A 25,357-nucleotide genomic window follows, 5' to 3' on the forward strand; every position below is an offset into this window, starting at 1 on the left:
CTTCGTCTAAGAACAAACAATTCAAACAGTACAATAGTGCGCGTGATGGTGGGGGCTTTTATCGCAGCCGTAATCTCCGTGGCCACCACACTGCTTGAACAGCAAGTAGCTGACATCTAAGACCACACCCGCTTCATTGTTATAACAAGATTAGATACCTTTCTACGAATGCTCTCGCGCTCAGTTTATCGCACTTGTGAATGAAATATGGACATACGGGTCTCGCAGAGCTGCATCACTTTTTGTGTATAGAAGACACACCATTGTATAAGACGCACCAGCGAACATATCAGAAAAAAGGTGCATCTTATACACCGAAAAATGTGGTAGTTTTTCCTTCTGAACCTTCACTCTGACTGATGCAAAACTTGGGAAATAGTTGTCCAATTTTGAAAAGAACATAAATGGTCCTTCAGTCTTCAGTGCTGTGATTGACCTACGCCATTTTTGCGCATCTGGAGCAGCAAATGAGCCTTTTAAAGCAGCTCTCAGTCCTACATGTTCGAATGGAATAATTTGTATTTAATCTAGCAGTTCTAGCATGTTTAACAAAATCAATTTATGCCCACATGTGTGCATGCTAATTTATAATACCCCAGAAGATAAAACGAACTTACTGCCTTTTTCTGAAACAGCCCGAAGTTTCATTACTGGGGTGGCCTTAGGGCATCTAACATATCTCCACAATGCACTAATTCAAGGAGGCTTATTTACAGTACACTGGAAGCGTAAATTCTGCACACATTTGTTTAACTATTGGAAGGAACTGTTCTGATAAAGTTTGTGCCTTCAGTACAGCCTAGGCATTTGAGATGTGTCGCACCTTATGGACAGAATCACCTGGCTAATGGCTTGCGGGCAGTTAGTAAAACACAGGGTTCAGTAATTATTTTTTGTCCCTTCTGTCCGAAGACTACTCTGTGCTGTACCAAAATTGCATAATGAAAGGCTTCGTATTTAAATTTTACATGCTATGTAACATGAACTTGAAAAGCAGGACCGAGATACCGGAGTATGGCTTCACCGTGCTTTCTCGGCGAAATCTGACAAGTCACCTGACCAGGTTCAATTCATGATAAATCCTGACCGTTGTATAGCCTTAAGCCTTCAGCTCCCTTCATAAACTATTGTACAAGGCAATTATAACGTAATAAAATGCTACAAATATTGTAAAACAAAGAAAACTAAGACAAAGCAGTCTGGTTACGTACACACACATACTGCTCGTTGTATTAATTATTGCGATCAATCAAGTAAATCACTGCCAAACAACTAAATCTTGGTACTGCACCAAGTATTCATCCCCTCTATCTCCCTAAATGATACAAGGTATTTTTACTCAATTTGATATTGTAACCTCACAGTATGAGCTTGTTGGCATTGTTTGCCAGTGGTGCGCCCATCCAGCATTATTGGCTGAAATGATTCTAGACTTGTGGTACAGCGCTGGAATAAACCTTGTATACATAAACTCAAAATTTTGATAAAAACAAGTATTTATATTGTCTGCCTCCATCAACAGATGGCAACTTCAGCTCCCACCTGCCCCGCCCCCCTTTTCATGGGTCTTGGTCAATACATGAGGATGTCGTGGAAGCTGCAAGCTTACATGTTTCCGCCTGCCACAAGCTGTTTCTAGAAAACAAATGTTCCACGAAAACTGTTTCCCTGTAAATAGACGGCGGTGCAGTTTAGGGGAGAACATGTGCTTGGATGCTGAGGTCACCATTTAAGAGATGCTGTGAGAACATCTTTGTATAAGTTGTCACAGTGGTTGCAACAGCCAATGTTGTAGTCTGAATGGTGGTTGTGGGGGTGCTATCACCCCCTGTAAAGTTGTTTGCGCCTCATGGCGCACGCGCGTCTCACGGATAGGCCGCAGCGGCCGTCGAGCAAGCAGTGGCGCTGTGCTCGTGCATGTTAGGGTTAGCGCGGCGGCGCCGGCAGCACCGCCGCGGAGAAGCTAGGCCAGCGGACAGAAAACAGCAGCGACTCTTTTGGGTTTGGCGCAGGGTTACCAGATTGGACTATTAATAGCCAAATTGGGCTACTTTTTGTTCGAGTTGGCGTCGAATTTTTCTTTTTGGCTATGTGGCTATTTTTGGGCTACATTGCACGCACGCACTTGCGTTCATTTGTACCTCCAGCCTTACAAGTGCCCCCCAGCAGCTGCACCCACGCAGAATACAAAGGAAAGCAGGAGCGTGCGTACGCAATCGTCTGTGGGTCCCCAGGACTAAAACTCTCTAGTAACTCCAATGCACCTTGTCAACGAAGGCCCCCTGGCCGCCGCCATAAGCCCCTTTGGGCTGTTGTTAACATGCATGACCCCCCAAAAATGCAGTACCGAGGCGCGATGTCAGCTTTTGTACTCCTGCGCAGAAGACAAGAAAGGTGGTGATCGTTCTCTCTGTTAAAAAACTCTACACAAAGAACGCCAAGGCTATGCGCATGCCGCTAATAGGTCCCGCCATCAAAACATTCCAGTGTGTTGAACGATCCCAGCACCTATAGAAAAAAAGATAGAGGCGTAGCCCAAGAAAGGGTTTCACGTGTCGTCAGTTTGAAACTGTGTTGATGGCTCACGTTTTCTCTAGACTTTCTTGACTTCTACTACCGTAAAATGCCGAGCAAGCACCCCCCTTCCCCCCACCACTCAGTGAAAGATAATAAGAAAGACGTGGAGGGGGCCCTCTTGCTCAGTCCCAGACCAAAATCCAAGATAACAGCGGAAGTGCCTCTAAGCAGAATGCACACCTGTGTTTCTTATGAAATGCTTTGTTGAATATGCATGCATTTACAGTTTTTACTGAATCGGAGGGTGTCCATCTGACATTACACGTGTTATGACAAGAGCGGAAAGACGTTCTTCAAATACCCCAACAATTTGCGACAACCCGGAATGCGACCCTGCGACATCACACTGTACAAGTACTAAGAAATCGTGCACATATCTAAAGACTCAGGAACCGCTGCTGCAGGATTATGTGGTGTAGAACAGGTTTAAAAAAAAATGTTGAGAGGGAGGGAGGCGAGGGGGGTGGCAGTTGGTCAGTCATTGGCGCATATTTTCAAGTCTCCCGAAAAGGGGAAGAGGGCACATGATTGTGAAAGCTAGCAGTTCGCGTGACACGTGGGGAGCACCCATCCGAAGGTTGCAGGTTAAGTGACCCTGCCGGTGGCAGTTTGCCATTTCGTTCCCTTAAATTTACTTAAATTTCAGCCACTTTCTACCACTTAAATTTAATTGCGTTTCGGGTCTGAGACTCTGAGGGGGCGAACGGACCTCCCCCCCCCCCCCTGCTTCCTTGGATACACCACTGAATGCGGGGCTTGTTTTCTTTGCAGTGCCTCGGCTTCCAAATCAAATGATCATGTCTAAGTTGTTCATTCCCTTCTCCACTTTCATCTCTTTTGTTGTATTCTCTATTTCATTTGAGTTTTTGTATATCTCAACTTTTTATAAACCCTACCTATTTCTACTTTTTGTAAAGATGCTTCGATATTTCAGTGTGATTGTATTCATTTGTATGTTATCATGTGGTAATAAACTTTCTTCTAGAATCTGCAGCCATCGCTCAATCATTGTGGATTGAATAGCAAAAAAATATTACGGAGTACAACAGATTCACGCATACGTTTGCTGATATTGGCTATTTTTGGGGCTACTTCAAATTTTCGCGTTGGGCTATGTTTGGGCTACCTCGGAGTCCAATTTGGCGGTTTGAGGTTCACAGCATCTGGTAACCCTGGAACTTTGGCAGCGTGTGTGCATGGACGTCTCTCGTGGTGGGTCCGTGGGGGACGATACCGCGGCTCGTTTCCCTCGGGCCCCTCGTGGTGAGTCGTGCATCGGCGATGCCGTATGAGCGGTGCATTATATGTCTTATGTTGTCTTGAGTGTGTGTTATGTTTTCCGGGTATTCAATGTCATTGTATAAGGTTTAGCGTGTTACTAGTTTGTAAAGGATTCGGCTGGCGAGCTCGCTGTATGTAAAAGTGTTTTAATAAATGAACACGTGTTGTTACACGACTGCGTGAACTGTCTCCATGTGTTCCGAGAGCAGCGATATATCTTTCAGACCCCACATGATTCAGTGTACATTACGGTACGCTGAATCAATCAAAATGTAATAACTGCGATTTCCTGGCTCATCATCATAATCTCTTTGAGCACACAGTTGTTGGCTTTTTAACAACTTGTGCAACGTACGCACCAGTCCGCCGTCGAGCTTCTGAAAATCGACCTCACGAAGTTCGATGGCCAACCGTCATTGTGGACGCCTTTTTGAGAACAGTTCACCCAACTGATACACAACAACGGTGGACTCACCGACATAGACAGGTTCGCCTATCTACGTTCAGTCTTGACCGGTGACACGGCGATGGCTATCCCGGGACTTCCAGCAATGGCAAGCTGCTACTGTGAAGCCCTGGAGATCCTGAAACAACGCTTTGCCAAACACGACATGATAACTCAGGCTCCCATGCTCCGACTCATCGAAATGCAACCCGTTCGATCCTCTAACGATCTTCGAAGACTTTGATGCCTTTACGACATGATGCAGTCCCAGACACGCGCCCTCAAGACTCTCGGAGTATTAGGTGACAATTATTCCGCAATGCTCTACCCCATCCTCCTGAAATTGCTTCCTGACGACATAGTTCTCGACTTCAACAAGACCACTGCACGCCGAATTTCAGAGAAAAGAGGACAAGGTGGAAGCACAGGCCAACAAGGACAGCACACCCAGGAACAGAAGGCGAGCATTCAGTCTTAGCTGTTTTTTTATTAAAATAGAAATACAGTCAAACCCCGCTACAACGAAATTGACGGTGCTCGGAAAAATGTTCGTTGAAGCGAACATTTCGTTGTAGTGAAATCGAAAAAAAATATGGCTGATCTGAGCTAGTAGAACAGTGAAACCTTTATTTCCAATATTCAAAAAGTGTCTGCTGCTTCCTTTGCGTCCCCAGCAGCGTTACGACACGATTCTCATATATGCATAGCGACGCCACGTTGAAAAGCATGCAGAAACAACGGCTTCCGCGAACGAATCAAACAAGCACAGGCGCGCAGCACGAACTGCACAGTTGCACCAACACGCTAACACTAGCTATTCGCCGACAACGGCGACATGCAGGCGTGCTATCGCGGAGCGATGACTTACGCCTTATTCTATGCTATTCTTATCCACCACTCGCGGCTGGCTGATCCCGTTGATAACGCGGACGAAATGTTGCTCCGACCACCGGTCGCACTGGCCAAGCGTGAAAAGCACGAAAAGCATTGGCATCGGAAAAGGCACCATTCCGCGACTGCACCCCAGGGCTGCTCGCGTTGATAACGCGGATGGGGCGGATGTACCGTCGCTCTGACCACTAGCAAAGCGCGAAAAGCACGAAAAGTATTGGAAAGGCATCTGAAAAGCGGCAGGGTTCTGTTTGGTGTCACAGAAGTCTGGCAACTTGGGGAAGTGCGCCCCAGTGATACGACACGAGCACACCACGGACGCTGACACGGACGCGTGCGAAGTTGCCGGCAGTTTTTCCCTGTTGCCCAGTGAAGGCCCTCTGCGCCCTTCGGGCGCGGAAACCTAATTGTGGCTTCGCCCTCGCTTCGCGAGTGCGGCCATTTCACTAACGCTCAATGGCCAGTTGGCAGGGTCTCAGTCACGCGCTACTGGCCGCTATCGCGACCACGCGCTGTTTAGCCCGTGCGCCTGCCCCGAAGGGGCAGGCGTGCGTCCGTGCCCGTGTCACTGGGGCACACGTAACCCACGAGCCGCTTCGCGCTTCTCAGTATTTTGCCAGCATCCGTGGTGTGCCCCAAGTTGCCAGACTTCTGTGACACCAAACAGAACCCTGCCGGAAAAGCTATCGTTTCGCGATTGCACCCCAGTGCCGACAACTGAGCTTTGGCTTCAGCTTGTCTGTGACTCAGAAGCAACTCAAGCCAGTTGCGAAAGCAGGGCAGTCTGATCGCCGTCGCTATCAAGCAATGGCGGCCCCCATGCTCAGTGAACAGCGGCGGTTTCTGGTGGTTCCAACACGCGATTCAGACTTTGAATTCGTATTTTTATGTTCTAAAATGCATCGAAATGTTCAAGATTGTGTTTATTGCACGGTAAATTAAATTTTTGAGCCCCGAATGGCATCGTCAAATTTCGTTGAAGCGGAACGGCAGCAGAAAAAGTGTTCGTTGTGGCGAGCATATTTATGCATTGACTCCTATGGACTGTTGACGGGGGACCGAGAATTTTTCGTTGTACCGGAAATTTCGTTGAAGCGGAGTTCGTTGTAGCGGAGTTCGACTGTAGAGTGCCGCAAACGAACAGTCCTGCATGTGTCAGTAAAAGAGGACGCGTTGAAGTGCCCAGTTAAAGATTTTCGCAGTAGCACGACATCCTCTTCGCACCATCAACGTTCCACCACGAAGCGTTTGACTTCGTCCGTAAAACCAGGTCCTCAAAAGAACGCCTGCTTTTTCTGTGACTCAACTACCCCTTATACAGACTAGTGCGACTTTCCAATGCCACTAGAGGAAAAGAAAAAGCACCTACTATGTGCCGGTCGCTGCTTCCGCTGCACCTTGCAACAGCATTTGGCAAAAAGGTGCAGGAAAGGTTAAATGTGAAAAGTGCAATCGACGGCATGCGGAAACAATGTGCGACCCGCGGATGATGAACTCGACCGCAGAACTCCAGACATTACCGACATCGATGCAGCTCAAGATGATTGGAACTGGCAATTCCACACGGCACGTAAACCTCCAAAAAGCTGTTGCTTGGGCAGCCGGGCAGGAAAGTAAATGCCTAGTTTGAGTTTTATTCGATGGAGGCAGTCACTGCAGCTTCGTGACAAAGCGATCGGTTGAGAAATTACACTGTAGAGTACTCAATCACGACAGCCTTACAGTGGGACATTTTGGAGGATAATATAATAAGGACAACGTGACGAGAAGATCTTCCATCGCGCCTTTCTCACTCTGAGTGCAGTGCACAACTGCAAGTCACTGCGAATGGAAACTCTCGTCCCGACAAAGATCAATCACCAATCCATTGCACGACCGAGTAAAGACTTCATTGACAAGCTCGAACACCAAGGATATTACTCCTCCGACATCAATCAAGCTGAAATCCCAAATGCTGTCGATGTCTTGATCGGCAGTGACTATTATTGGTCATTTGTCACGGGAAACGCGAAGAATTTAGACAATGGACTTGAAGCCGTTGCGACTAACTTAGGCTGAACAATGCCACTAGAGGAATGCCACGAATGCTTTTGACCAGCAATCTCTTGTGCTAGCACCCCACATTGCAACGAGACAACTGCACTGAAGGCGGCAGTGACGGGCTGTAAGATCGCTGCAGAGAACTACTCTGACTAAGAAATCATGGAAATAAAATCCAAGGAACATAAGAAGACACAGGATGAAAACCCAGAAGGGGGTTCAATCGAAGACGCTACCAAGCTGCGGTGCCTCAATGAAGCTATTGGCTTTGAACAATCCATGCGTTCTTTGCATGCAGTCTATGCAACCTCTAGAGTTACATCTCGAAAAAGTGAAAGGAGTACCAAAAGCCTTGAGAATGGTATGGCATCCTGGCACTGACGTATTGTCGCCTAGTCTGGAAAACACTAGGGAATTAATTCAGCAACGAACCGATACCAAACGCTTTACCTTGCAGACCTCTCGCCTATATGACCCTCATGGCATGTTGGCTTCTTATCAACAAGGTTGAAGCAGAACCCTGAAAAGCAGAGCCCTGCTGACTTTTTAACAAGAGAAGCTTCTGGCCATGAATCAGCAGGAAACTTCGATTGGTGAAGGGGACCCAAGCGGCTTACTTGTGAGGAGAATGAGTGGCCATCACCACGTATACATAACTCTACTGACCGTGCTACAACTTGGCTACTATGACATGCCTCGAAGACGAAACAGAAAGGTGCACCCCAGGGAGCCCTGAATGCAGCAGAAATAAAAGCCTTCCTGGGAATGTTTGTTCAAAGGCTACCTTTTGGGGCTGAAAACAATGCAAAGCACCAAATAAGCACCTCGCATGACAGAGTTAAGAAGAGACCTCGTTCTTCATAACGGGTCGAGCGAGCCCTGGCAACTATGTTCGAGTAAAAGAGCTCCATAGATTACTGAGTGGAACTACAATTAAACGGGCCGTTCAACATCTGTAACCGCTGGAATCTAACCTTTCTGTGAACTTCTGCGCGCGGGACAGTTTGTTGGAAAAAGAGAGACAAAGAAGAAGCCGAAAAATCCTCTGCTTCGGAACCACGCACATCAGCAGCAACTCATGGAGTCGGGCTGCGGTTTATTGTAAATAAACCCCTTTTTCTTCGAATAGGGAGGCTTGATTTCCTTCAGCTTCAATTAACACTTTTACACTATTGTAGGCACTTCTCAGTTTAACTTTAACTGGCTTCGTGACTCTTTCAGTTTCACTTCCTCCGAAAAAGCCTATTGTGAGTCTTTCTTTGCCTTTAACTTGAATGCCAAGTTTCTCAGACAAGCTTTTGAGAACGAAAGATCTTTGGCTGCTCGTATACAGTAGAACAGGACAATAAGAGAGCTGGTTTCGGCATTCTGCTAATGCAACTGCAGTGTGTAGAAAAATGTTGGATGAACTTTTCATGAACTGGCAGGTAGATGCTTACTGTCAACCTGAACAGCCACTGTAGACTGTGCGGTAAGTTCTCACATAGATGTTGCATGCCCTTTCCTGCATATCTTGCACCTTATGTTCGCCTTACATATTTTGGCAGTATGGCAAAGCCTCGTATCTAGAGGTCCCTGGTGTGTTCCGGGGTTTCGGCACCAAAAGTAATACTAAAAACATGAGAGACTGACGCAGACACAGAGGGCTTGCTTGTTTGCTTGCTTGCTTGCTTGCTTGTACCTCTGTACTGGCTCTCCATCAACTTGCACGATCATACGGTCGTCAGCCAGGAACTTGTTTTCCAAATGCAGCTGTTGTACGAAATGGTTGTCAGCTGATGTCGCAGTGATGTCGTGGCATATCACAGGAACGTCAATAGCTTGTATATGGTAGAGCCCGGTGCCTTGTTGACTGCGTAAAGGTACTTCAACTATTTTCCGACGTTCAGTTCGAGAAGGAGATGCGCTCCCGAACGTGTTGAACGATATCCTTGTCTCCTTTATGACCTTGAGATTCATCTTCATGGCTACTTCTTCTTTGATGAAGGACCTCTGGCTTCCACAATGTAGAATGCCTCTGACACAGCGGTGCGTGTTATTGTGGATGATAAAAGCACGAAAAGTCTGCAGATGTACTTTGTTATCCCTGTTGTTTACTCGCTGCCCACTGCACGATAACTCTGTGGAATTTGACACTGCTGTTTCGGGGGAAACAAATACTGCTGTGCAGCTTCTTGATGCATCTACATCGACCCGTGATTTGTGGTACGATGGATCATACATGCTTGTTGCATGCCTTCCATGGCAAGATGAGCACGTTAGCTTAACTTGACAGGCTCGTGCCTGGTGACCCCTGGACGTGCCACAAAAACATCTGTTGTCCTCGGAGAGTTTCTCCTTCTTTAAAACAAGAGACAGGTCACTGTCACAAGCAGACGTGCCATGCTTTTATGAGCGGCAAAAGCAGACCGCTTTCTTTACAAATGAATTGTGCAAAACAGAAACTGTGGCGCGTCTTGCTGTCGTTTGAGGTCGTTCACAACGTTTTTCGCTTGACGTCACACATTGCTCACGACTTTCCAACTCGACACGAATGAATGCCAGTAGTTCTTTCAACTTGGCATCTGAAGAAGCCACTGCTGAAGCTGATTCAGACACAACTTGGGTGCCATCTGATGAGTCACTCCTCAATGCTTTAGTTCGTTGCTCTCTAGTAAACGCAAGAACGATGTTGTACGGTATAGCCTTTTGCAGTATGTCGATAAGCATGGCGGAGAAGCTTAGCATAGGCACGTTGAGAGAATTCAGGCAACGAATATGCAGCTGCGTAGTATCGTACAATCGTCTCAGACCTCGCATGTCAGTGCCTTGCTTAACGTGACTAAGGTTCCTTAGAACGGCTAGGTGATGCTGCTCGATTCGGTTTCTGTCACCAAAGCGTTCCTTGAGGATCGATAGCATCGGTGTAACAAGACTCAGATGTTGGCAGTCCTGCTATGGCCGCTGCTGCTTCTCCAGCGAGATATCGCCGCAGGTAAAAAAAACTTCGTTTTGGACGAGAGGGCGTTATTTAGGTGAACTGTCTGCTCGAACTGTTCCCAGAATCCAGTCCACTGATTTAGGTCTCCCTTAAACGTTGGCATATCGAGCTTGGGAAGACTAGGTCGACAGAAACTGCACGGTGGAACAGCGTTATCAGTGACGTTAGGCTGCACAGGTGGCATTTGCGAAGGAGTAGGACGATCTCTCTAGGCTCTTTCCAATGCCTCGATCCGACAAGTTAATTTGGCAAGCATGCTGATTGCCTCGTCGTTGTACTCGGCAGCAGTTACATATTCGACTCCATCATCCTCGATGTCGTCATCAATCTTCGATAGCCTGTCGTTACTTGAAGAAAGACGATCACGCACGCCTTTGAGCTTGGGAATGTCAACATCGGGCGTACTCAGAAGAGATCTGGCTTCCTGAATGACCTTGGTGGTCCGTGCTCGTCGGGATGCTCGCTTGTCCTTCAGTCGATCCATTCGTCAAAGTTAGGTGCATTCTCGCAGGTGGCTTGCACTGGAGTCAATCTCCGTGTCGGCGTTTATCGTTCCTTACCAGTAGTGGCAGAGTAGAAAGCCCCTCGATGCATGCGAAGAGAGTAAGACGTGTGTGCATGGGGTTTTCGGCACCAAAAATAACATTAAAAACGCGAGAGACTGACGCAGACACAGAGGGCCCATTCGAACTTCGTCTTCTTCTTTTCTCTACGAGCCCCCCATCCTTTATTAAACCGTTTCTTTTTCTACAATGGAAACACCTGTTTGCCTCTGAGCTTCATTTTTTTGTCTTCATAAGGCATAGTTTTCCTACAGTCATCAGTATAATGAGTAGTAGTCTCATAAAATATGCAAAGCTTTGCCACTATACATTGAAAATTAACCATGCTTTTCTGTTGATTACTCTCAGTTCTGTTGTCATGGCTCTCTCTTCATTCTGTCAGCAATCCTTCTCTGCATTCCACTTGATCTTCCAAGTATTTCATCAAACACCTAAGATTATCTTCTTCAAGTGCAGCAACATGCTGACCTTCCATTGACAATACCCCATGGCTGGAATGCAATGCAACTGGAATGCAATGTACATATCCAGTGGTAATCACCTTTTAAGTATCGGCAGCAACATCGACACACAGGACTCCAGTCCCCATGTGTGCACTTGTACTTTTTCCGACGAACTTCTTAAACCTTCATAGACGTTGCAGCTTATTTAGGTTAATGAGCTCTTTCGTATGCATTTCCACCAGCACTTTATCTTTTTCGTACCATTGCTTGAGCAGATCAATGGCTTTCCCGTAACTGCTGTCCAAAAATTACAATTCCCCCACAACAGCTGCCGCTTTTCCGGTTAGTAATGACAGAAGATGTGTAAATTTCTGCTCTTCATTCAAGTCGCTTCATATGTGAACAGCTGTTTCAAATTGCCGCCAAAATCTCTGCCATTTCGTCTTGTTGCCTTGCTTCATCATTAACGTTGGGTTGCTCCCTCACTGTTTCCTGTTGTTTTTGTTGGCAAAGGTATGCGCTGATGTTATGCAGAACACTTGTTTTCTTCAGTTTGTACTGAGTTGTCTTTGCAAACTCGGATTTGGCTGTTTCCGTCGTTACAAACTGCTTCCTGTGCTCGTCCACTTTCTTTAACATATCTGCAAAACCTTTGATCTGACTGGCTAGCAGCGAGATCAAATCTTGATTTTCCGGAAGTTTCTTTTCTGCATCGCTCACTAGGTTGGTTATCTGTGTCCTCAGTGTCTTTCTCTTATTCAAAGTCACTTCTCTGTCCATTTTTGATAACTGAGGAAATTGCTGATCGCTTAGCGGCGAGTCGTCATCCATGCTTGTGCGATCCTCCCCATCTGTGCCGCTCTCAGCTGTCGTTGGTTCGCACTTTCACTGTCATTTTGGTACTAGTAATCCGACGAGCAGAATGTGCACGTGCTCATTTCAGTAGCTCTAGCTCACAAACTAACAGTCAGCGCAAAATGCCATGCAATCTCAGTGGCTGCAGAGTGCTCCCTTTGCCAGTTGGCAAGCTACTTTAAAAGTTGGGTTTCTCTTTGAGCACACATCACAAATTGCATACTATTTTAAGCAGTGCTGCATGCCACCAATCACCACGCCCAACAAAGGGATGTGGCAGGAAATGTGCATAGAGAGATAATAACCTTTAATGAAAATACTGGAGAGGTTAGCCTGGCTTGCTAATCCAGGTGTTGGATGATGACTATGATATTGCCACGTACGTTTCTTATCACTTTTGCTGCATTCGCCCACAAAGGCTGTCAGCAACACTCAGCGCAAACCGCGCCTCATTCTTCGAGAAGCTTCACGATTGTTGTAGATGATTTTGTTCAGATTGCGCGCAAGACGCAAACGCTCGAGCTCATTCTAGAGATTGCGCAACCACCAGCGATATCGCTGGAAAGTTCGATAGCGCCTGTATAAAAGCTTTGACAAGCTTTACCGCTTGTCAGTTGATCGACGGACGACGCCCTGTTCGCCGCTATCATTGTACAGCGTGTATTGCTGTAGTTCTCGTTCTCATTTTCTGGCCACAAGTTCGACCAAACAAACAGTTGCACCCTGCAAAGGCCAACTGCTGTCTTCGTCGAAGTCACGACCACGTGACATCTGGTGGAGGTGCTGGGTATTGATCCCAGTACCTCTCGCACATTACCGTCGTGTACAAGTCCGGACGAAAACACTCCGACGCCGACTGCCTGTCTCGTGCGTCCGTCGACGCGCCGCCCCAAGACGATGACGATGACTGCTTCCTCGGAACTATAAGTACCGATGACTTCGCCGAAAGGCAACGAGCTAACGCGGAACTGGGAGGCCTTATGGAGTACCTCGAGTGCAAGACCGCCGTTGTTCCGAAGGTATTCAAGTGAGGACTGCCGTCGTTTTTCTTGCGGAACGGCGTTCTCCTGAAGAAGAACTTCTCGCCACTTCGAGTCGACTACCTTCTTGTCGTGCCCTCATCATTGCGACCAGAAGTCCTCCAGGCCCTACACGACGACCCGACGGCTGGACACCTTGGTGTTTCCCGCACGCTCGCCAGAATACAGGAAAAATACTACTGGCCACGCCTTGCTGCCGCCGTCGCCCACTACGTTAAGACTTGCCGAGACTGCCAGCGACGGAAGACACCGCCGACTAGGCCAGCGGGATTTCTGCAGCCAATCGAACCACCTCACCGGCCGTTCCAGCAAATCGGGATGGACCTACTGGGGCCGTTCCCGACGTCGAATTCCGGCAATAAGTGGATCGTCGTAGCAACTGACTACCTCACCCGCTACGCCGAGACAAAGGCCTTGCCCAAAGGCAGCGCCGCCGAGGTAGCCAAATTCTTCGTGGAGAACATCGTCTTGCGACATGGCGCCCCAGAGGTCCTCATCACAGACAGAGGTACCGCCTTTACTGCGGACCTATCTCAGGCGATTTTCAAATACAGCGAGACGAGCCACCGCCGCACCACCGCCTACCACCCGCAGACCAATGGCCTCACCGAGCGTCTAAATAAGACAATCGCCGACATGCTGGCCATGTACGTCGACGTTGAGCACAAGACGTGGGATGCCGTCCTTCCGTATGTGACCTTCGCTTACAACACGGCCGTCCAAGAAACGACGCAGATGACGCCGTACAAGTTGGTCTACGGAAGGAGCCCGGCGACGACACTCGACGCCATGCTACCGAACGTCACCGACGAAAAAAACCTCGACGACACCGCTTACTTGCAACGTGCCGAAGAAGCTTGACAGCTCGCCCGCCTGCGCATCAAGACCCAGCAGCACACCGACAGCCATCGCTACAATCTTCGACGACGCTTCGTGGAGTACCAGCCTGGCGACCGTGTCTGGGTCTGGACGCCAATACGACGACGCGGACTGAGCGAGAAGCTTCTTCGACGATACTTCGGACCGTACAGGGTACTTCGACGTCTCGGCGCACTCGACTACAAGGTTGTCCCCGACGGCATCACGAACTCTCAGAGGCGCCGAGCTCGACCCGAGGTCGTGCATGTGGTGCGCCTTAAACCGTACTATGCTCGTTAACGCACCTGAGGACTCTAATGTTTGTGTGCTTAGTTTTCTTTAGTATTGCATGTATTCATGTTCTGTTTTTAAGCATCGGGACGATGCTTTTTCAGAGGGGGGCATTGCCCCCCTCTGATGATTTTGTTAAGATTGCGCGCAAGACGCGAACGCTCGAGCTCATTCTAGAGATTGCGCAACCACCAGCGATATCGCTGGAAAGTTCGATAGCGCCTGTATAAAAGCCGACGCTCTTGACCACTTGTCAGTTGATCGACGGACGACGCCCTGTTCGCCGCTATCATTGTACAGCGTGTATTGCTGTAGTTCTCGTTCTCATTTTCCGGCCACAAGTTCGGCCAAATAAACAGTTGCACCCTGCAAAGGCCGACTGCTGTCTTCGTCGAAGTCACGACCATGTGACAATATATACAATGGTCACATATACACACAAATAGTACGTACAGTCACAAACACACATATATACACAAAATAGTCATCCACAAATGTTGGTTAAGCTGAGTTTTCCTCAAGAACACCAACTGCGTTTTTGTGTTGCGCATCGCACAGCCGCTGTCTTGCCACAGGTCGAGAAGGTGTCGCAGCTCCAAACTCGAGCCGCGTTGCAAATGAAGTGCTGCCTTCAGAATCTGTCGTTCGGTGTCGTAACGGGAACAGTCGCAAAGTATGTGCTTTACGTCTTCCCGAGCACTGCATGTGCATATACAACCAAGTGTGGTTATCCAATGGCATGGATAGGTGGGCTATTTCGTACTACATTTTTTTGAGCAAGCACAAGATCTCAAAAGATGATGGAACAAGCACAAATGCTTGTGTGGTGTTCCTTTCTTCATCCAGTCTAAGTTTTCTAAAAGGCTGGCTATCAAAAACAAAATTAAGCTTAGCCACCACAAAAATACAGAAAATAAAAAAAGGAACAAGGGTGAGAAAGGGTGAAGAAGCCTGATCTTCCCCTAGTCCAATGCACTACAAAACCCAAAGGGGTGTGTTGCCATAAATGTTCGAAGCATTGCCTCAACCTCTAGGATCTCAATGTCACCAGACAGGGCTAAACTAATAACAGACATGCATGGTGGTTGGGGAATCCAACCACCATGCGCTCAATCAGCCCACGGTGCTGCAGCACACCAAATGCCTGATGAAGCATATAATCTGAAAATCTAGTCTCAAAGCAGCTCAAGTCAGTCCAATGAACACATTACAATGCATTCGAGAGAAAACTCTGGCGATTTGTAATGTACCTAGCTGTGAAAATGTACGGCACTAACAGCATTCTTTGGTGTCAGTAATGCAACCCAACTCCTGATTTGGTTACATTTGCAAAACTTCACATGCACCAAACATTTCTTGCTCAACAGGAGCAATGTGACAACAGTGTCAAACCAGCAAACGCAGTCACCCTCTAAATGCATGGAGGAAGGAAAAAAAACTATGAGGAAGCATCACTTGACAACCTTGAAGCTTGGTCATAAAAAAATTTAAGGGAGATATAGGCCTTAGTCACGTGACAGGCAGGCGCTAATACTATTGGTCGTGAATACTGTGGGTGCTGCGGAGGCCTAATCCTAGGGGCAGCATCAGCGGCTTGCTGAGGCTAGTGGAAGCAAATGACGCTTTTTCTTCCTCCATGTCTAAATGTAAAACAGCGCACACACAAATGGTGCCTTGCAAATTTCAAACAGCATGACCAGCGAGCAAAAATGGTCAAATAAGACATCTGCTCACTTTGACTAGCACAGAGAGCAGAGACTCTGGGCCCAGCCAGTTGACAACTGCAACAGCTTCCTGGGCCACAGGAACGTTGCGTGGAAACGCCAACTTCTTCTCCTTGACATCCTAAAGAAAGAAGTAAAAGAAACTTTAGTTTTTATGAATTCAAATACCATTGAAAATGCATTTTTTGCAGAGCACAAGATTGTGAAAGTAACTATCGATAAAGAATGCTACTACTTTACATTAAAGTAATTTGAATGTACTCGAGAATTCATATAATCACTGTACGAAGGAAATACAGCACCAACCAAAAGTAAAATATGTTCTTAAAATGTCGTTTCGGCCCCCACACGGGAGCATTGTTCACAATGAAGCATGAGCAGCAAGTTCACTTACTTATAAGGTTGTCTAATCACATGTTCGAGGCAACGCGCATACACAGGCGCAAGATTACCACAGCTCTTGTTCAGCATGTGCGCAGTGGTTTGAATAAACAATGATTCGAGATGAAGCCATGCAAAGAGTTTCTTTTCCGTGGCGATGACGGAAGCATTTTCCCAGTTGATCACGTGGCCCATGCACACAACATGTTCGGCGAGTGCATTTGACGTCACCTTTTTGTTTTTCACGTCATTGCAGTGCTCGCGTAACTTTCTCTTAAAATTGCCGGTCTCACCGATATAAACATGTGTGCAATCTGTGCAAGGAATTTTGTAGATGACACCTGGAAACTTCTCCCGCTCCAACTTGTCCTTGACGTTCGTGAGGCTGTTTCCAAGTTTCCGCGCAGGTATATGGGAGGCCTGTACGTCATAGCAGCGCAAAATTATGGCGAGTGCCTCACTGAAGCCCGGAGCATATGGCACCGACGCTCTTTTCTTTGCTGAAAGATTGCTTGGTTGGACCGGCCGTGATAGTTGATGTTGGACTGCATTGATGAATGAGGACGGGTAACCACATGCGGCCAGCTCCCGATGGACGGTTTCCACGTCACTGCGTGCGTGGAGACTTTAGAGACTGCAGCGCCGCTCAAGACTCAGCTGTCTGACCTACAATGTAATTAAAAGCAGCCTGTAGTGCAGCCAGTTCAGTCGCTGTAGATGAAGTACGGTGACTAAGAGTGGCAGAGGTGGTGACATTGGCAGATGGAATCCAGACACCAATTGCAGACGATGTAGGTGTAACAGAGCCATCGGTGTAAATATGACGGTGAGCCGTGTAATTGTTTTCCACATGCTGTAGGGTGAAATATGTTAGTGCTGGTCCGGGTGTACGTCTCTTGTTCTTGAACCCAGGCACAAAAGCGATTATTGACCACGAAGGAATTTTTCAAGATGGCTCCGTAGGCATTGATGCGCTTTGATAATGCAGCGGGAGCAAGCTCCGCACCACAAGACCGCTGTCTGAAGCAAGCGGATGGCCCGGCACTCTGGTGGCATAATGCAAGTGAACTCGAAGAAACTCCTGCTGCAGAAGCACTGCAGCTGATAGGCGTCTGCTTTTGGCAAGGGTTCCAATACTTGATGTGTTTTTTGGTAGGCCAAGGCACACTGTCAGGGCTTTCGCTTGAGCTCCAGTCAGCGCTTGTATGTTGGTTTGTGAAATGCCATGTAACGCAGGAAGGCTGTATCGTAGAAGACTTTCACAGAGAGCCGTATACATTCGCAGCAGGGCACTTACGGAGCAGCCCTCGGCGTTGCTTGATAACAAGCGGAAGATGCTCGCATATGATGCAACTTTTTCCTTTAATATTCGAACTTGGAGCGTCCATATCTATGCAACAAAGCCTGCGACCTCCATCACCGCACTGCTCTGCAGTGGATACCTGCCCACTGTGGAATACAAGGCAATGTCCAGGCTGATGACGCTGCCAAAGCTGGACATGACGCCTCGAGAGAAATCATTGAGATACCTTTCTCGAGAAAAGATGCGGCGACACTCGTATTGGCACACGCTTGGCGGCTCCAGCGATCTCTCTGGACAGATGCTAATCACCAGTATGGACACTTTACAAGATCGACCTATCGTGTAACTTCGATATGCCTCGAGACCTAAACAGACAAGAGGAAACATGCTTGCACTGCGTCAGACTAAACGTCGCATACACCAACTACTTCAGGAGCAAGATTAAGCTGTCGGACTCACCAATGTGCATCCAATGTAACGTCCAAGAAGATCTGCATCATGTTCTTTGTGAATGCAAGCGATACGCATCAGAGAGACATCCACGGGGATCGTGCTTAGAGTTGCGACATGTTCTGGGCCCATGGCAAAGCAGCACCTGTGCGCTACGTGCCACAAAAGCGCTGTTGACTTTGTTGCGGGCCACGAGCCTGAACGAAACTTTGTAAACTTGTGTGGCTGTATGTGTTATGCGTTTATAACTGCATATATCATAATCGTCACCCAGCACCCGGAGTAGCATGTCAGGCGAACACCCAGGCAACCATCTCCAGCTTCATTAAAATGTTTATCTCTCTCTCTCCACGTCACTATGTGCGTCTTCTTTGCTTGAGCAAGTCCGTTGAGCCCATTGTAAGAGTGTCGAGACGACAGAGCGTTTGTGGCAGCAAGGATTCAGCGATCTGAAATTCAGGCAGTGGCCAGTGTGTGTGCTTTTCCTGTAGACGGAGAACTTCAAGTGCCCGTCTTCTCGTTTTACGAGGACGTCGAGGAAAGGAAGGCAGCCCTCCGACTCTTCTTCCACTGTGAATTGTATCCATTGTTCAACTGAATTTAGCTGAGTTGTAAAGGCCGGCAAGGCCACGCGTTGCAAAACGCAAAAGCAATCGTCTACATACCGTAAGAATATCTTCGGTGGGACAGCAAATGAGGACAAAGCACAACTCTCAACCGCTTCCATGGTAAGGTTCACGACGGTGACAGACAGGTGCACCACGGGTGATCCAGGTTGTATCAACCCCAACTTTGGAAATCTCAACACCAGGGCCGTACCCAGGAATTTTTTTCGGGGGGTGTTTGCGTGGAGAACGGCTAACATAGGCAACTGGTGGTCGCTGTGAGGTCGTGTAAGTATTTTCGTGTCACTTGAAAAGTCAAAGCATGAAAAAATTTCGGGGGGTGTCACAACCCCCTCAGCCCCCCCTTAGTTACGGTCCTGCTTAACACTACAGCATGAAGGAGCCCATATTGCAGAAAATGCGGTGCCAGCGTTGGTGGCGTTGTTCATCGTTCAAATATCCTGATGGAAGCAAAGAATAACAATCACAGCTCCACACGGAATCGAACCAAGGCATTCTGCATGGCAGTCAAGCATTCTATCTCACAGCCATGCCAGCGCTTCCAAGTGCTTCAGAAAAAGACCCAACACGAGCGTTATGACACGATAATGCCAACTGTGGTTGCAGCATATGCTGTACCCTTTTATATCAAAGCAATATACATTACATATATACACACCTATGAATACGCAAGCTATTTAGTCGAGCATTGTGTGAATATGCCTATGACTACTACTTTTGATATGCACATCATCGCGCCATAGCCCGCACTTCGTGGCAATGAAACTGACGTCTCTGCTCTAACATTAGGACAAACCATAAGCTACCCTTTACAAGCGAGTGCAGTTAACATGCCTGGTAAGCCGAGCACACAAAGATGTCAGTCCTCCCTCCTAACGCTTGGCTCAATGCGAAAAATTCGGATTAGGCTGTTACTCTCTGACTGAATCACATGACATTGATTCCCACAATGCGTGGGATGTGCCAGATTTTTTTATGTATCAGTTTATGTGAAAGCTGGTGACAAAGTACCACACTGAATACACTGTAGTCACCACTGCATTTCAACCCACAGTTACAGAATATTTTGAAGGCTGTAGTGACTGCTGTATATGAGATTCCTTCACTTTACATTGTGGTATTTCTTGTTGGTCAAAAATAATCCTAGTGTCCATTTCTTAAAGTTTGCAAATAACAACTTGTGGAATTCCTGGACTGTTTCGAAAATGATTGCTTTACTATTTGTATTCGATTTATATTGTATTCATGTATATTTATTTATATTTGTATTCCATTTAGTTCTAAAACTTACTATGTGCACACACCTGGGGATTAGCATTCAAGCAACATCATGACACAACACAGCAGAAAATTCTCCACTTCTGTGCAGTCAACTTCTTCAATGTTCTGTTTCACAAAAGGTGGCAGTTTTGCCAAGTTGGTATTGTACAATGTTTTCATGCTGTAGTGCTACATGGAATGAGTGAAGAAAGCAATTACAAGAAATCAGAAGACTATGACCCCTGACTTTTTGTTTTCGTTTCATTTTTCTGAGTTGCGCTAATTCAACAAGGTTTAAATCGATGAATGCTGTGACCAGTATGCAATTCCAAGCTTCCCAAGGTGCTGCACACTTCATTTCATAAACTTTGCTGCTGACATACCAGGCCTGTCCTGAAAATAAGGAGACTGAGTACAGAAGACACACTCTATTTGGAAAAACATTTTAATACACCTAGTCTTCTTCAAACTAAGAAGCTTGTGCATTAACACAGTGAGTCCAGGGAGTTTATCCCTATTTAAAGGCGTCAGTGGAAATCCCTTTCTGGGTCTAGAACCTCTATGACAGCTCTTGGGATGTTTTCACCAGTGCCATATTCCAACACGTATTTCATCTTCAGAAACTGGAAGACACAGGGAGGGAGGTCTGGGCTGTAGTACAATGATGGAACCACAGCTATGCTTTGCCCTGCCAAAATTTCTTTGGAAGCGAATTACATATGTGACGGAGTACTGCAGTGATGCAGAACCCACAACGCACCAATGCACTCGCAGAATGTGCCGACTCGGCCTCTGGAGAACTTTCATGTTGAAACTTCCACTTGCCCCAGAAGAAACAAATTCCTAGGGACAATAGACCTTTTTCAAGCACATGAGCGCCACCAACGGGTGCGCAAGTGGTCGTGGGAAATGTGTGTACGCTGCAGCAGCCGCCTCGACGAGCGCACGGGCCTCGCGCTGTAGATTTCCGCTTGCACCGTGCCAGGACTTCTAGACACAGTGAATTTGGCAAGGTGCAACATGTTACCGCGCAATTCAATCACGAACTTCAGTATTTAGCTGCGACGGCCTCTCGAGGATTTTTGTCTGTCCCACTGTTGGACTAGTTAAGCGGCTCAGAGGCGTCACTTTTCTTTTTTTTTTTCAGCGCCAGTGCGCCTTACGGCATAAATGAAAAAAAAGATACAACTCTGTTGCCTATGAAGTGCAGGAGCGGTCTATGATTCGCGGATGCATTTAGAATCAACGTCCATCGACACTGTCGACGAACACAGTGTGAGGTTCTGACATTTTAAAGAGTACACTAGAAAGTGTAGTCGGCATTTGGGGAAATGAGACACATCCATTGCGTCGCTCGCACCATATATGTAAAGAACGATAAGTGCTTACTAACCTTCGTTTGTGCTATAACTACAGGTTGGAATAATACTTAAAGCGAAATAAGAAAGGAGCAGTACAAGGAAGGAAATGCACAAACCAGTGCTCACACACAACTGAAAGTTTATTGCACGCGTGAAAAATAAAGATGTATACAAAAATGGGAGCGCGTCGCGCGTGTCATAAAGAGGCACAAAAAGTCAAACAACCAAGGCGCGTGCTTACAGTTGATTATAAAGTTGAATTTCTTGTCTTGTGACGACTGAGAAGGTTGAGTGACACAAAGTACATGTCGTTATTTGTGACATGATATGCCTCCGAAATTTCTCGCGTTGTCTGATCAGGTTGATGGTACAAAATTACTGTGCTTTCGAAGATGGGATTACATTTTCATGACTGACATAGCGATGCGAGATGAGATGGCTCCATTGAATGAATTTTGATGCTCGCTGAGGCGCGTATTAATACATTGACCAGTCTGGCCGATGTACATGTGGACACAACAAATAGAAATTTGCGGTTAACTCCTACACAATTTACAGAACAATTGGCATGCCTCTGACCGCAGTTTTCTTTGCCCACCGCAGACCCCTGCGACTTTAATGCGACAAAGCTTATTTGGGGGGCAAACAGAACCTTCACCCCCACATCGCTTCCCTACGTTCTTCAGGCCGTGCGACTTTTTATAGAAATGTGGAATAACTGCAATATTTCTAGTTTCTTCATTATTTACGGATGGAGGACGTCCGTGTTAATCTTTCTTTGCCATGCAAACAGATTTTCGCAAACCGATACAACGATACGCAGGATATCCCGCCTCTTTGATCACTTTGCAGCTGGAAACTACTACTCATCTTATGTGCGCAAGTTTCCTTCCAATGCCGTGCGTAATCATGACATAACAATTCCACGTTTAACAATATCCGAATGCGCCGACGCGAAATTAAACACCGATTTCGCTGAACGCAGGCTATAGGGAACCCAAGCTCAAGACTACGGCGCGACGACAGCGCCGCGCCAGCCGCGCTACGACTCTGTCGGAAAGCTCTGAACCTTAGGCGCGGCCGACTCAGCCCTTTCACGATAGCGGTAGCGCACGTGCACATGCGTTCTTCTCTCGGTGCGGGTAACTGGGGGGCCGTCAGCTGGGTACGTTGAACCAAGAGGCTTGCTGTGCCAAGCTGCGCATTTCCGCAACGGCAGAAGCGACCCCGCGGAAGCGCAAGCTTGGTCCGAAGTATTGCGGTTTTGTGGCCAGCCACAACAGTGCAGACAACACCAAGGCACACGATGCACGTGTTAAACTGTATTGGTTCCCGGGCGTGTCGCACGAGAAATAAAGGCGGCAAGCGTGGATAGCTGACAGCGCTGTCTCGCCTTCTATTTTGGCTGTCTGAGTTCATCGCTTTCGTTCGTTTCGACTACCTGAATCGGTAAGTAACGCACCGCATGCACGCAGTGACTACAGTAATGATTACTCGCTGTCTTCTCGCATTGTTAAAGTCCAGTTACGGTTGTAGGTGAAGCAACTTTGTGTTTTGATTCCCCATGCTCGTGAGACCTACCCGTCATTGTTGAACATTCACATTCGCGTTATACCGTTAGCGTTGCATGGTTGGTTGAATTCAACTGAACTCGGCACATTGTCAGAAGTTTGGCGCCTGCATTTCACGCGTCGGGAAGGCTGCTTTATTACGCCGAAACGGACGTCTGTGCATTTTCAGCAAGCTTTGACATCGTTCTGCAGGTCTGCTTTGTTTTTGTCACTTTATTAGGATGATATATATTTAAGCCGCTAAATATAACTGACACTTAATACATGCTTTGCAATTGCAACCTTGAAGTAACCACCTTCTGACTTTGTGCGGTTTTCTAGCCGCGTTCGCGCAACAGGTTTTATACGCCTGTCAAGTCGATATCATAAAAAGAGACTGCAAGCATGACGCGAGCGCCGAAAAAACGAGGCGAGCAGTTCATCTTGCTTCACAGTGGTTAAAGCTCAGCTAGCTGCCTCGCGTCTTAATCGGCGGGTGATTCTCCAGCGGCACGGAGGGCTGGACTCTAACCTTCTCAGGAAGTAGTGCCATGGCCGTATAATCTTTTTTTCGCACGCCGCAAACGTTTGTTCCCGAAAGTACACGGCTGTTACTGTAAGAATGCCATATCAAAACAACAATCATATGATTCGTAGTCCATACCGCAGAACATCGATAGCATGTACGGCTTCATTTCGGAGTGCAAGTGGACCATTATTCATCTTTAACATGACAGAATGAGACTTACCTCGAGGTATACGTCCTACACGGTGTAATCGCGACTTGGGAAATGCATTTCGCTTTGAGTCGGGCGTCGTTGTCGTCGATCGTCTGCTCTTCACCGTTAATGTGATTGACGAGCCTTTCTCATTTTATCAAGTTCGCTTTTCGGAAGTGCCAGTCAAGCTTGAAAATCCTTTTGAAGCCGCACAGCAAGCGGTACATTGTGAGGTGCCGCAAGTGCACCGCGAGAGCTCTGCACGTGCACAGAAGCGAGCAGCAACGCGGCGGAGAGAAGGAAAAAAGCGCGCTGCTTACAATCCAGTTTTTCTTTTTCTGCCAGAGATGGCACTGCCTGTCAAGAGCAGCAGCGCCGCTAAGCGTTGCTTGGGAAGCCTATACTGCCTGCAAACATGCTCCGCAGTGAAACTTAGAAGCATGTATCAAGAAACTGCAAATTATCAGAGCAAGGCATCTCGCAAGTGAATTCTAGTCCCATCCCTTTTTCTTTAAACACGTTTAGAATGTGCTCACTTCTTTGTACAGTGCGTGACTTGTCAATTAAGATCAAATAATCATCTGTACACCTGAACACTGTAACACCTCTCTACAGTTTGGTTAAAGGGGCCCTGCGACACAATTTGAGCATGTCTTTTTCATCGGTTCTTCTGGCACTGTGGAATGCACCGATATTGTTGCGCAAGTGGCAACGCCGAAATCGAAGCGGTTATAATTTTAATTCACGGGATAAACTACCTTAATTTCGCACTATGGCGACACACATCGGCTATTTCTGTTACAGGAAGTGGCGTGATGTCATGTGACAGTGACGACAAAGACCGTTCGTTTTTGATTGGCTTGACGCGACACGTGACGTGCAATATTCATATGGTGGTAGCTAGGCCATACTACGGAGTTCTAAGAGGAGCAAAACCCCTTTTTATGCTTTCTCAGAAACAAATGATTCCTGTTTCTGATATATTTTCAAAACAACGAACACGACGCTAGGTGCGTTGTGGAATGGTAATCAAAGGATACTCTTCCGCGTTTTGTCTTTTGCGGCATCGAGTGACACCGGCCACACCGGCACCTGCGAAACACGCAACGCTCAATTCGGCGCGATGCTGTCAACGAAAAAAAAAATTCTAAACGCTTACCGGCCGACGCCTTCCGCGTCATCGGGCGTTAGCGTTTCGTCTGGGCCCATGGAGCCATCCTCGCATTGCGCGGGGCTCAGCGACGCACTTTCAATTTGCAATGGCGTGCACGACACGCAATCAATCACTGCGTCGCAAGAGCTCGCGCTCGAGGTCTGTTAAGTCTTCCAGACTCATTTTGTGCACTACACGACAAATCATGGGAGCGTCTGCTAGCTGACGGACGTGGTTTGTCGTAAGCATGGTAACAACGCCGTCAAAAAGAGGTGTAGCAATGTACTGTGTGGAGGCCACCATGAGGGGACATTTCCGGTATGTCTTTATAAGACGCGCGCGGTGATTGGAGCCGGTCTTTGACGTCAGCGGGAGAGTGAAATCCGAAAAAAACGTTTCTCGTCGTCGTCTGCTTGAGTTTTGAACTTTGAGGACTAATAACTTCACTTTTCGTGCACCAATTTACATAATTATTTTTGCGTTCGTCTCGGCATTCATAACTACACGCATTTGCGGTGCTAAATAAGGCAGTCGCAAAAGTGTCGCAGGGCCCCTTTAAAACCAAT

General features: G+C 47.3%; 1 protein-coding gene across 1 annotated transcript in view; it reads right to left on the reverse strand.

Annotated features, from left to right (window-relative positions):
* LOC119397704 (intermembrane lipid transfer protein VPS13A) overlaps positions 1 to 25,357 on the reverse strand; it is a 1,038,245-nt gene that overhangs the window by 534,999 nt on the left and 477,889 nt on the right. The window contains exon 45 of the mRNA XM_037665124.2: positions 15,999 to 16,109. Within this exon, the coding sequence (XP_037521052.1) occupies positions 15,999 to 16,109 (111 nt within the window). The remainder of the gene's footprint in view (positions 1 to 15,998; positions 16,110 to 25,357) is intronic.

Source organism: Rhipicephalus sanguineus, chromosome 6 (genome assembly GCF_013339695.2).
Source record: "Rhipicephalus sanguineus isolate Rsan-2018 chromosome 6, BIME_Rsan_1.4, whole genome shotgun sequence".
Classification (NCBI taxonomy): domain Eukaryota; kingdom Metazoa; phylum Arthropoda; class Arachnida; order Ixodida; family Ixodidae; genus Rhipicephalus; species Rhipicephalus sanguineus.